General features: G+C 41.7%; 1 protein-coding gene across 2 annotated transcripts in view; it reads right to left on the bottom strand.

The window, feature by feature from the left end:
- Nucleotides 1–14,407, bottom strand: part of fmnl2a (formin-like 2a) — a 49,971-nt gene that overhangs the window by 20,215 nt on the left and 15,349 nt on the right. For both annotated transcript variants that reach the window (XM_080038292.1, XM_080038293.1), the window contains exons 3-6: nucleotides 11,280–11,360; nucleotides 6,399–6,475; nucleotides 2,762–2,845; nucleotides 1,380–1,535 (exon numbers count right to left, since the gene is read on the bottom strand). In XM_080038292.1, the coding sequence (XP_079894418.1) occupies nucleotides 1,380–1,535; nucleotides 2,762–2,845; nucleotides 6,399–6,475; nucleotides 11,280–11,360 (398 nt within the window). The remainder of the gene's footprint in view (nucleotides 1–1,379; nucleotides 1,536–2,761; nucleotides 2,846–6,398; nucleotides 6,476–11,279; nucleotides 11,361–14,407) is intronic.

Here is a 14,407-nt window from a genome sequence, read left to right as displayed (position 1 = left end):
AGATCAGAGCAAATGCTTTATAATTAGTGACATGACATCTGTTATCGAAAATGTAAAAGGGAATATTCATCCAAAATACAGAGGATTTATACCTCATCTAATATATCCGTAGTGGTTTTAGTGTAGTAAAGGGGCTTTTGTAGAAACTAGGCTAGCTTCTGCACAGAATGGAATTTGGGGAGCCACACAAGACGCACACAGGCACAGAGGCAAGAACAATGAGTGCAGGAAAAAAAAACGTTTGCTCCAAGGAAAAGAGAATTCAGTCTCAAGCGCAGGAGGGGAGGCTGGCAGTACAAATAATTCACATCCCCAACACAGACAGTGGTACAAATTATCTGGGCAGCACTAGCGGGGATGTATAAGGTGCAATGAGGCTGGGGAAATGTTTGTGTGCGTGTGTGTGTGTGTGTGTGTGTGTATATGTCTTGGGAGGGAGCAAGGATGCAGGGTTAGAGCTCACTGTGAGCCAGCAAAGTGAGACCTGCCTGCTGTCGAAGGCTGGCAGACAGTGGAGCAGATGACTATGGAGGAACATCAGGACAGAACAGAAGAGAATGTCAGCCTCAGTGAAGATACACTGTTACACACAATGCTCGAAAGTGATTGCACATCATGGATACTGTACATCTGGAGGCAGCAGATGAGCAAGTGAGGTTATATAACGTGACTCGACTACACAGTCAGTTACGGGCCAATATTGATTACAGATGTACCTATATGTCACAGATAAGATGTATGTAAATAACGAGCCCTGATTATGAATGTGCATAAGAACCTGCAATATAAATAACAGTTCTTCGAAAGGTTTTACATTTGTATCGTATTGATAGTCTTATACTGCAGCTAATTAGGTGTGTTTTACTAAACAAGACACATATCATATCATATCTATGACTGTCTCAGATGGCTAAGTTCTAAATTATTATATAGGCGAGCAAAAGAGTGAAGGGAGGATTAGAGAAATAATGCACAACTGAATGGGATTTGTGCTGCAGAGCTTCTATTAGCATGAGCTTATGAATTCACTTCTGGGAAATCCTCTATGCACAGGATTTGGAGTTATTTTAGTCCGTTTGGTGTTATAAAAACAAAAACACAATAGAAGATCTTCTCCATTAAAAGATCATTCCTTCTGCTACATCACATCATCTGTAACGTGAAAATAGCTGTCAATCATGTGTCACAATCATGTACAAAACCAAAGAGTTTGACAATCTAAAAAGGCCATTCAAATGCTATTTGCCTCTCTTGTAAAAATGGGTTATAGCCATTTAAAGTCTTACAGACCTCATGACTACATAAAGCGGCTGCTGAGGCATTATATGAAAGGAATGACTTCTCAAAATAATCACCCAGGGAGGGGGGGGTGTTCGTACCGTAACGTGGAATGTCTCCCAGCACGTGTGATGCTGTTCCCGGTGATGGGAGACGGCAGGGTGTTTCCTCCATGGAGGTCTTCTATAGAGCGGCTCCAGGCTTTAGACTTATCCATCATAGCCTCTGGGTTGTTCTCCACACAGTCTCCATCAAACCTGTCGCACCATAAAAAAAGAGAGTGAGTGAGAAAGCTTTTTCAAACTTGTGTCACTCCGACACTGGCAGAGGAGAATGGCCCAAGAAATGTTACAGTTTTTGGTTCTACTGCTAAGAAAAACCCCCGGACGTACAGCAGAAAGTTTAAAATCCATGTGCAATCACCATAGGCTTAGCCTACCTCATGTAGATGCCCCAACACAACAGTGTTGTTGTATACTTAGAATTCCCATAGGTGGGACAGAAGTTATGCACTAGGCTGTAGCTTCAAAGACTGACTGGTTGTGGTTCTGTGAACAAGTAAATTATCTGATAAAACCCCAAGAACAATTTTGTTTAAAAACTAAGAACCCTAACATTTGATTAATTACAGTTTTTCTAAGGCAGAAGCAGAACATTTTACAGCTGAAAATAGACTTTATTTTTATATAGGCCTATATTACATAAACTTTTCCTTGCCATCAATTAATGGCCAAGATAACCACCTTAGCTAAACTAGCCAATCTAAGACAACTACGATTGCTAGGCTAACCAACATGTTGCCAGTTGCAAGAACCGGCAAAGTAAAAACCAAACAAGCCTTGTCAGTAAGCGGGCCATTGAGGCAATAACTTCTGTCTATATACATATCTATTTTATTTTTACATATATGCAGATTTTACGATGTGCCCCAGTGCTAAGGCTAACATTTCAGGTTCAAACATAATAGGTGAGCCAAAGGTCTCATGTTTTGTTTTACTCAGCAGAAACCTTGGAAAGAGCTGGTATTTACAGCATTTAGTTTTGGTTTTTAGACTGATCGTTTCCATGACTTTTAAATTGCTGGTGCCACGGTACTGAGGGTAAACACACTTTTACGGCTTACCATTCATAATGTGAACAGACCATAATAACATATGGTGAAGTGGGGGAGTGAATTAAAAATTTAACTGCGTGGCTCTTCGGCCCTGAAAGGGGACCTTGTGAATGACTAATAATCACACCGTCAATCTATCAATAGAAGCCTGTGGTTGGTAGTATAATACACAGGGCCAATGTGTCAGCCATGGCCCCGGTGTGACTCAGTGTTTCTGACAACCAAAGAGCAGCAGCAGCAGTGTTGTTGGTGGTGCTGTGCAGAGATGCTTCAGTGGCTGTGCAGAATAATAGCATTGTGTTGGTTGTCTGTACTGCACACACATAGACTATATTGGTAGAGAGAGAGAAAGAGCTGCTACTGACTTACGTGACGGCATACTGTGCAAAAGAAAGGTACTCCACCAGCACGTCCAGGCCTTTGTTCTCTTCATTTAGGAATTCTCTCACCCACCTGAGGAGAAGAGAAAACATGTTCAATCTCAAAAAAAAGTTTATTAGCACAGAAAATCTTTTTCTATTTAAATCAGTTAAAAACTAAAATGATCACAGATAAAACACTGAGGTGAAGCAGACGCTTGGAATAAGTCCTACACCTGTAACATACCACACTCAATCACTATCACTCAAGGCTTCATATTTAATGGTATAGCACTCAACATTGGTGTAGGTTTGTTAAAGTCCTTTTTCTCTTTTTCCATTTTTGGGATGCTTATTTGTATAGTATGTGTTGGAGCCAAATTGCTGTTTATGTTTGTTTAATTAATGATTGAGAGGTGTGGCCTTGGTGTCTGCAGAGGGTGGATAGCATAAATACCTGGCAACGTGGGATTAGATTCAGGTGTGTAATGGGGAAGGCCACACAGTTTTTGATCGTGCTCGTGCTCTTGCAAATGTTTGTATATGGGAGAAGAAAAAGCCTATTTTGTGTTTATCTGAAAGAACAATAACCCTTGGAACAGTTTGTTTTTTTGTAGTCAATAAAAGGATTGACCTATCCGACAATACGGCATCTTCTGGACATTACATTAATTCACACACGCGTCAGACTTCCGTCTAACCCTTACCCTTCGGTAATGCTACAGGAAAAGCCATTAGAGTATGCAATGCATCAACTCTATGTTCCAACTTCCAACACATGCATGCTTTGACCAGACGTGACCTTGGGTATACAGATGTTTTCCGAAACCCCCCTCTCCTCTCCTCTCCTCTCCTCTCCTCTCCTCTCCTCTCCTCTCCTCTCCTCTCCTCTCCTCTCCTCTCCTCTCCTCTCCTCTCCTCTCCTCTCCTTTCCTCTCCTCCCTTAATTTGCAGAGAAGAATTGTAATGACCCATTTGCTGTTCGGAGCCAGGAAGCTTTGAAGTTTTTCAAACACAGCACACTTGCGTGTGTTTGCAAAAGCACAGGCTTCCACACACACACACTATTGAGTCTGCCTGTTTTCTCTCTCTATGCATCTCTACAGCACACACACACACACACACACACACACACACACACACACACACACACAGTTCCTAACTCTGGTAAAGACAAGTCCACAAAATGATCAAAAGCCCATTCTCAGCTTCCTTACAGGCACTGGGCCACCCATTCAGCACACTCTCATTTCTTATTCTGCACAGACAGGCCGAGCTTTTTCGCAGGGAAAACTCCCGCTACCTTTGGCATGTGCTGCTCTCCCCGCCATATTTATAAGCAGTGTGGGGCTGAATCACAGAACATCTTTATTTAATCACATCCTTTGAAAGGTGCTGTGTGTTTTTTATTGGTAACCCGGCTGCTTCGACAGGCCTGATTGCTCCGTGATTTTAGAGAAATTTGCAGCGCATAAACATAACGACACCGGCAGGCTTTTTGAGTGGCCCTGTGCTGATGGAACGTAGGGGCTAAACTGCTTTTAAAATCCTCTAGCTGCGTCTTTATTAGCTCCCCTGTGGTTTTACTACTTGGGGAGCGAGTAAGACTAACAAGAATTGCCAGTAAAGGGGTGTCTGGTGGGGCCAGTCCTGTTGTAAGGGGGAAAAAAGACTTGGGGAGGTGTGGCCTTTGCCAGGCCACATGGTAATCATTACCACAGGACACTGACTAACAATCCTCCCATTCACCACATGTTGCTGACCACTGCAGCAAGATGTGAGGAGCAGGCCGGTAGGCAGGCAGGGGGCCGGGGTTATCATCAGCAGGGCTCGTACAGAGACAATCTGCCTATTATACACAGCCTACGTGCTGCATATTATTCTCTTTATCACCTCTGTAAAATGAGCAGTAATCATTCACTGTCTCGCTGCCCCCTCCTCATACTATCTCCATGTCTCTCCCTGTCCTTCTGCCATTATAGTTAATGCTTCATTGTCTAATCTAGATTAGGTGGATTATTTATGTAATCTAGTTTACCAACATGAGGTCTTAATTGATTTGCCAGACAGGAAAAAGGGTCTGGAGTTTATTTGGTTTGGAGAGCAGAATCCAATGTGAAGGAAGTGTGAGAGACGGTGTTGTCAAGGAACATGAGATGCTTTGTGTGAGACAGACGAATTGCACTAAAGTGTGAGTGTGTGTGTGTGTGTGTGTGTGTGTGTGTGTGTGTGTGTGTGTGTGTGTGTGTGTGTGTGTGTGTGTGTGTGTGTGTGTGTGTGTGTGTGTGGTCAGGTCTGGTGGTGGTTGTGTAACCAGTGTATCTCTGCATCTTTGCCGTCACAACAGTCTAGTCAGAGGAGGCTCTCAGTGCAGCCTCTTCCTGTCCTTGGCAGGGTCCCCATGTCTCGTGTGACAGCCCACCTTCAACATCCCTCCCAGCTGCTAGCCCTCATCCAAATTCCCACTACAGAATCCTAGGGGCTTCATCCATGAACCATTGATGCTCAGTATTTATCGGTTTCTTTGTATGCTTATGAATGAGTAAATTCTTAAGCAATCTTGTCTACGTGTGCAACTCTAACCCTTAATCACAGACAACACCACTCTACTGACTGATAAAATAATAACTATAATCCCAGATTGCTTTCATATTCAAACTTGAAGTTTTCAAGAATTTTTTTTCTCAACCAAAGTCAGTGTACAGCAATTTTTTTCGCAGACCCAAAAGGCTTCATTCAACTTGTCAATGTTTGATCAGAGCTCCCCTTAAATGCTGCTATGTTGTCTTTTTTCTGTACTGCATAGATTAAGAACTGTTAAGGTCTTATTCTAATTTATTCATTTATTTTAACTTAGAAAGTTAAACAAATGCTATTATCTAGGATGTAATGTGCCCACTGCCTGTGTACATATATACACACACACATTTATTTATTTCCCTAGTCTGCATCTTATTTCATTTAGACATTGCCATGATAAACGAGGCTCACTTGGTTCCTACAGATCCCATAATGCATTAGGCCTCATTAATGACGCAATCCTTCACAGTCTTTAACTATCAGGGTCTCTGATCTTCGAGACAAGCCCTGTGATGTAGAGCGAGACACAACACTGAGACATTGTGTGACGCTCGTCGAGATATTGATCTTTCCTTTGACGATGACTATACAACACAGAATCAATATGCAGCTGCAGCAAGTTGAGGCTTGTAACCCCTGGCATACCTGGAATTACACATGAATACTCCAATGTCTTTTTCTGGTGTGTACCTGTTGTATAGTCATATCCTGATGTCTTCACAGAAAGTCTTGAGAACGACAGAATAACACACTGATGAATCATGTTTTGCAGCTCTACTGCTACAAGAGAATTGAGTTTTCCTTCCATAGGCTATGCAAGCGTCATCTGCCCCAAAACAATAAATCGATTCATCTTTTCTCCATCGCCCGCATGGCTTTATGTGTAATATTAGGCCAGAGAGCCTGAGATGAATGGGGGATGGTGGTGGTGGTGGTGGTTAGTGTCAACGTATGCGTCTCCGGGTGTCTGGAATTTCTAACTTTTTCCCCCCCTGAATCTAATATAAGCAGGTCTGGGAAATTCAACACTACACAAGCTTCACAAAGTCCGGCAGCGAAAGACTCACCCTATATGATTGGTCCGTAACGAAATTTCCAGTTCTCTCAGGACTTGGGTGGATTCCTGAACTCTCCGTCTGAATTTCTGAGGAAGTTAAGAAAGGGAGGGGAGAGAGGGGGGTGTTAATATTTCATCAAACCACTAGAACTGCAAAACATCAAGTGGTAACGCTGCAATGTTTTGGCCAGAGAAAGCTTTTTTTAATGACATAAAGGTCAGACAAAACAGACACAGTCGCAAGCACAGGGACAGAAATGCACCGTTACAACATAAAAAATTGAACTTTGGTATTGTTTTCTTCTCGTAAGATTTTTTAAATGGGCCTTTGACTTGCCAGTAACCATTCAACAGGCTAAAAGGAGAAGGCGAGCTGACTCATTGGAAACTGTGAATACGGAATAGGCCTAGTTCCCGTTATCTTCTTTGCCCACAGTGGGTTTTTTATAAAGCAGTAATCCATCCTGGAAGGGCCGAGATAAAATCAAGTAACCCAATTTGTTACCTCTAAAGCCATACAATGACAATCAGCAGCTACTGCAAACATACATGTACAAACACACGTGTTCTTTGTCCTGTTACTGTGGTTACAAGAGGTGCATGGAGGTATGAGCTGCCAGTAAATAAGACAGAACAAGAGCGGGTGGCTCTTTGATTTCATCGTCTGACAGGGTGATCTGCAGAACCAAAACACAAAAGGCCCTTCAGGCTGTTACACAACCGCGGCAAACAAAACAAGCAGAGTGAATGACCAGTGGTGATCAAACAAGAGCGGGGAATCCCTGAGGAGAGGGAGAGTAACTGTTGCATCAGGGGAGAAGAATTAATACACCACCATCCTAGTGAGGTTAAAAACATTAAAGTAGGTCATAAGGAAAAAGAGCACAAAAAACAACTGCTTTAAATTATACAACTTCAAGAAAAAGAGCACAAATTAAGTTATTTTTAAATGAAAATGTTTATTTTAACAATTTCCCAGGCCAAAAAAAGTAATCATTCTGAACTTACCCTGTCAAACTTCCTACAAGAATATGCTATATATTTTTTTTTCTGTACTTTTGATTTCTAGTTATGGGAAATATACAAAGTGCACAGAGCCTAAACAATATGTTACCCATTAAATAATACATATATGATGAACAAGGGTTATTAAATATTTAAAGTGTAAGGATTTCTTTTCCTCTGTGTAAAACATTATGAGTCAATCAAAACATTGTTGTCAGACAGTCTCAGTAGCTGGTCGATTAATCTGATACATTTTTTATTTAGTTGATTCAACAAACTAAACGCTAATTGTAGTACACTGTAAACGTCACCCATCAAACTTTATTTAATTGTTATATTAGAAAGTATTGCTGACTTCCATTAAGAAGTATCCACCCAGGGTTGGAGGGGCCTGGTCTCTTTCCATGATGTGTTTATATCTGGGAGGAAACAGCGCTCAGCCCAGAGTTAACCCTATTATTAACATCCACCGTGAAGAGAGCTGTTCCCATAAGCTATATAGTCTCTGCAGTCTGTGTCTTTGGGCTTGGGCGGTGTGTGTTTGGCACATTACGGGGAGATGAGAAACAGAGTGTTTTTATTAGGGAGGAGCCCTTTGTGTGTTTGAGTGGAGAGCAGAGCAGCAGAGCATATTTAGGGGTTACTGCGCAGGCTCCCAGAGGCAACCATACCTCCTCCCCCTTCCTCAGTCTTCTTCTTCTTCTCCCACTAAACGGCCTACACTCCATAACTTTAAGTACTACCAGCTGCAAGAGCCGAGGAGCAATGAAAGGGGAAAGTAAGAGCAAAAGGACAGAGTGTGAAGGGGAGGCAGAGAGATTTTGGGGAGTGTGTGAGCTCAGGAGGGGTCATCCTGGAAACAAATCAATGGCTGATACATTCTTGGGGACTATAGTTGGACTGGAGCTCTCTCTTCCTCCTTGGCTGCCTATTGGCTGGGAGCTGCCCAGAGGAATGCACCGGAGCCTGCCTATGGAAAAGCAGAGGCAATGACCTCCAGCTCTCTCTCTCTCTCTCGCAGCAGGCACAAAGTGGCAATTGTTTTGAGTTTGAAGAAAAAAGGGGGATGGAGCAGGAATGCAGAAAGAAAGCCCATAACTCTCTTTTTTTCCTCCGCACTCCCTTGTCTCCCTCTCTCATTCTATGTCCATCCCTTTCTCATCCATATACCCTCCCTTCCATTATTCAGTCTCCCTCCTTACCTCCTCTCTCCCTTGCCGTTTTCAGTTTACTCTCTCAATGCATTCCCCCTGTTTCCTTGACTGCCTTTTTTTAATCAAGGCAATGATCCCACGTGTCTCTGCCCATGAGACTAAACAAGATAAAAAAAAAACAAAGAGAGGCTTGAGCATGTCTGATCTGGGGTGGTTTAATATAGACCCAACAACAAACCACAGAGTTTGATCCCAAAAAAGCAAACTAGAGAGTGTGACTTAGATTAGTTCTGGTTGATAGAATTATCAATAAATGTTGTGTGAAAATCTACAGCAATGATCGTGAGTGGTGCACCCAAATAACTTTAAAACACGCTCAAGGAATAGTAAAGCGTTCCACAGAGAGTAAGTTGGAAATATTCATGACCATCACCTCTGTACACTTAATACGAAACTACAATCTGTAGGCAAGGCAAGTTTATTTATATAGCACAATTCAAACACAAGGCCATTCAAAGTGCTTTACAAGATGTAGATGATAAGCTTAGCTTAGCATGTAGACTAAAAACAGAAAGAAACAGTCGAGTCTGGTTCTGTCAAAAGTGGAAATTAATTCAATTGTGAGCACCTCCAAAGCTCACATAACACTGTGTGGATATAACATGTTAATTAGTGAACTTTAAAGATACAAGGAGGATTGTATTATTACTGGAAAAAAAAAACAGGCTAGCTGTTTCCAGTCTGTATGCTAAGTTAAGCTAACAGTTTCCTTGTTGTAGCTTCATATTTAACAGGGATAACACTGGTCTACAAGGGGTAGTTGGATGTTAAGTGCCTTGCTTAAAAGAACTTCATCAGTAGGTGTCAATGCAGCAAAGAAGAATACTAATTCCATATCTAACCTCACATGCCACACGTTCAAATATGTTATTTAACACAATTAAATATTTGTTGACACAATTGAACTGTCTATGTGTAAATGGTAGCAGCACAAACTTTATCAAACCAATCTAGAGCAGCAGAAGATTGACATTTTAACCATTTATTCATCACTTTCTGCTAACTATACCAAACTGCTTTAGCTAAGCTAACTGCTTATCCATTACTCACTGTTAGTCTCGCAAAGCCAGACCAAACTACAGCAAGTAGTATGGTCTGGAAGCACTCCGTTTAGAGCCGTCTATTCGGGGGGAAACTGGGCTGGCCTGTTTTTATTTCTTTAAACCAATCACAATCATCTACGGCGGGGCTAACCCCGGGAAGCAGCCAATGGAGGCGTAGCGTTGTTTGCCGACGCCAGCGCTTAATAGACGCTGGCTGAAGTGGTCAAGCCAGACTACTCACTGTTTACTATGAGCTAACTATTTCAACGGATGGCTTTTAGTTTGATATCAACTTTTTATTGAATGGTTTTTCCTTCTATACCATGTATACCAATTTTCTCTTTAGCTATCTATTTCAATCATTTATCCATTAGCCTACTTTTGTAAACTCATACTGTAGTTAACTTTGGGCTAACTACTGATGACTTTTTGCTTGTCTTCAACCGTTTATTTAAAAATTGTATTCACACTTTTAGTTAATTTGATAAAAGTTAATAAAAGTGGCTAATTTAGCCACTTATTCATAATCTATGAGCCAGAGTCACAATTTCTCCCTTGCTAACTATAGGCTACTCTCATTTGGCAATACATGGTGTTCAGGTTACAGCTGACTCAATATATGGATTACCTCTTTTAATTATTAAGCTACTCCACAAACTCTAAAATTCCAGACTGAGGAACAATTTGGCAATCACTGTCCTGCATATATGCAGCTGTAGCGCTGTGTGTGTGTGTGTGTGTGTGTGTGTGTGTGTGTGATTTGTAGGGGTTTGTATGTGTCTCTGTGTTGTTCCCTTTTTTGCCGCAGTCATTACAGCTCTGTTCATGCTGCTTCAAGCTGGCTCATTGTGATGTAAACATTTTACTCAATGCAAATTTAATTATTCAGCATTTGGTTGTTATTCTGGCACAGAGTCTATCGGTTAATTTGGTTATCACAGAAGCCGGTCTCCCAGGACTGCCCCCACAGCTCTCTCATACCCAGGCCAAAAAGACTTGATTTTGGCAAAGCCTGAGAGCTGGCTGATTCACTTTGCTTGGTAGACCCACCCCCCCCCCCCCCCCCCCCCCCCCCCCCCATCTTACTCCCCTTTCAAGCAGCCAGCGAAACAGCAAGAGCTGGCTGCTTAGATGACATAACACGATGATTATCATGTAGCTTCAGCTTCTGATATCTCCTGTTAGCTCCAGCCATGCTGCAGGGCAATGTCAATGCAGCAATTTGCTAACTAAATCGCTATCCTCTCCTTTAAGTAACTCTTAGTATGATTTTTCCCCCATTGATCTTCATAATGAATGGAAAAGGTCATGCTTTCAGGCACAGAAAACCCCAAGGGATTGCTAGGACTCAATGTCTTGCTTAATGACACTTCCGACTGGGCAGAGAGGGATTTCAAACATGGGCGTTGCAGATATACAACTGTCTCCTTTTCTAACTGAGTCCCATTGTTGACAGTTTTGAAACTAAAGTTCCCAAGCTGTCTGCTCCAGAAGCCCCTGTGTGCAATCTTTGCTCAGCGGTGGGGATATCCTGGACAAGAGATAGAGGGTCAGAGGAGAGAGGGAAAGACACGACAGTGGAAAAGCCGGGCAAGTGGAACAGGATAGCGTGACAGCGAGGTCGCTCACCTTTCGTGTGAGTGCTGGGTCTAGATAACTCCTCAGCTTTTGGAGGTACGTGTGAGGCGGGTTTTTCACTTGGAATCGCTCCTGTAAAAAAAAAACGGGAGAAAAAAAACAATGAGATGAGCAAAAGGGAAACAAGATGGGAGAATACAGACAGAGACTGCAAGTTATGTTGCAATTACAGAAATATTATGAATTTTAGCTTTCATTTCAGGCAGTTCAGTTGGGTTTGTATTTCATTTTGTTAATTCAATATGCTGCGAATAAAAAAATCACACCCTCACAAGTCTGAACACATCTCCCGGGGTGAACTGTTGCAGACACTAAAGCCATTGGATTTAAACTGATCGGGTCTGGCGCAAATTATCATGAGTCATCTTTTCAATTGATGGGAACCCCAGATTATGTTCCAGTCTTGAGGCGTAGGAGGTCACATGTGCTGTCCTGGAGATTTTCAAATAGATCAGATCTTACTGGAGATCAGCATTAGTTTGCTCCCTTATGGGCTTTTTTAAAATGTGTTGCACTTTAAGAATGGCTCTCATGTGGACAAGTTGGACTGTATCATAACTGCAAATGTAATGTTTGTCAGAGAGGAAGATTAGGCACATGAAAACAACAACATGAATTGTCATTTTATTTCTGTTATTCAATCAGCAAATATTCTTAAAGGTGCACTATGCAGTTTCAGGGGGGGATTTGTTTACATTCACAGACCCTGCAGTTAGTTTACAAAACATATTTACTCTGCATGTGATTCTTAATATTGAATAATTCTATTATGATAAATCAAAACAAAATTATTTTCAGGAACCTGGAACCACACGTAAGCCTAGCATATGTTTGTAAACCAAAACTGTGGGCCCTGCTGCTGTGAACAACAACATAAAACAGTAACTTTTCAGGAAGCTTTCTAACTTCAAACAGTGTTCCAGGGATCAGATTTTCCTGTGAGGAAAGTTTGTTTATTCAGTTAAGAGAATATGCCTTAGAAAATGTTCACTTCTCTGACACATCCAAAGTTACATAGTGCACCTTTAACGGTGATATGTACACCAGGAGTTGGGTTTATTGGACTGTATACAGGTACGATGAGAGCAGTAAGCTGATCAAGAAGACTGGCAGTTAAGGTCGTTCAGCCTACGGGAGATCATTAAGGATCTTGCAGTTAATGATTGCGATTAGTTTTTTTTTATGTGCTATAAAGCAGAACCTGGCTGGGGCTTGTTAGGCTGCGTGAGTCTTAAGTTCAGCCAGGACACAGGTTTTAGGTACTCTAAATATAAATACAAGAGATTAACGATGGATTTGGATCAGTGTGTTGAGCGAGAGAGCGGGAAACAGCCTTTGGATCAGGGCTGAGCGCACCACACCGCAGCAGCGTTAACGGTTCTGTTTAGTGACTCACCACCGCACCACATTGCACCAGAGACTATGAGACTGATCAGCATGTCCTTGAGGAAATGTATTGTCCATTTGAAATAGATGTAAATGGGCAAGTTATATCCTGACAGAAGGAGTTAGTATAGACAACAGTCTCACTGGCTTTAAGGAAAAAGTGCACCGTAATATACCTTTATTTTTAATCATGTATCTTTGATTTTCAATGCATGCCAGAGTATGCAAGGAGCTCAGATACACATCTGTAAGAGTCTGTCTCTGTATTATTTTCTTTTTATCTTCTTTTTTTGTTGCTTCTCATGTCAAACATTTTGTCGTCAAGACAGTACGTACAGTAACAGTAGGTTTCATGTTTATTAGTCAGCATTCACATACTAGGAATGCTAGGAATGCTATTCACTTACTCTATGGTTTTCTGAGTCAATGCATATTTTTCACAGTATTCAACTGTGTGGTTCAAACCACACCAGAGTACCCTACAGTGTTTAATAGTGGAGGAGGGCATACATACTGTACATACTGCTTAATATTCTATTTGCTAAATAATTGGCTGCGTGTCTGCAGAATTATGAGCTGGCGAGAAGTACTGTATCGTGTGGCATGCAAGTTATGTGGTGGAATTGAGGGCGGTAAATACATGGTGTACAAGACTATATCATAGAGAACACACATCTGTTTTTTTAAAAGCACATATTTAACGGGAGCCAACATGCTCTATGGCATTTATGAAGTTGCTGATTTGGTTTAAACATCGGAGGGGAGGTTCATTTCCCCAACTGCATCTGAGAAGTTAAACAGAGTCATGTGAGGGGGAAATAATTTAACATGAAAGTGAGCATGCTATGGGGTGCATTCAAGTAAACATTAACACTATCAATATGACCAACTTCTGTTGAAAAAGTTTTTGAGTGTTGATGATGTTCATCGTCTCCCTTTCTATGGTATTCTGTTTTAAAGTTGTGTTCATGTCAAGGGCATCCTCTATATTTCATAAATCCTTATTAAAGGCTGAAAATGTTTAATATTTCAACCTCTGGTAGCGTTTGCGAGGCTTGTTTTTTCAAAAGGGGAGGGGGGTGTACCTGTCATCTCTGCCTCCCTCTATCACTGTTGCTATGGTTACACAAAGTGATTCACTCTCGCTATGACACAGAAAATACTTAATTCCCACAGCTGCCTGTGCTGTCATGGGTGTGTTGGGAAAACAACAGAGAAATACAGACTTTGGAGGACTAGTTTAGCAATATTGTTTCAAGACTTTATTCTTGTCTTACACGTTAACTTTTTTCTTCAATTGTGCAATACTATTAAGAAAACCAACTCACGTGGACAGAATTACACTTAGGGTACTTTGCATTTGGTTCTCTTACATTAATTCCAAAAGTATCACGAAACCAAGATGCTTTAACAACAATCACTGGGAAACCGCTTCACTGACGGTAAAATAGGAACTTTCACTTCCATTCTGAGAGGAGGAACACAGAGTCCCACTCCAAACTGAAAGAGGATCTCTGACGGCTGATCAGCGGCTCTCTTCAGGGTCAGTGGCTATCAATACGTATGAGTGGGTGGTGGTCTTCATCTTGTCTCCCTTTTTCTCCTCTGCTCAGAGGGGCAGAACAACTCTTGCAGGGATGAGTGAAGTACTCAGACCACAGCTCACTGCACAACTTCACCCGCTGTTATTTCCTACATGGCAGCATTGACACCAATAACAGGCCTGAGTTCAG

This window comes from Ammodytes marinus (assembly GCF_949987685.1).
Source record: "Ammodytes marinus genome assembly, chromosome: 12".
NCBI classification, from domain to species: Eukaryota; Metazoa; Chordata; class Actinopteri; order Uranoscopiformes; family Ammodytidae; genus Ammodytes; species Ammodytes marinus.
This window is presented reverse-complemented; position numbering and strand designations above follow the sequence as displayed.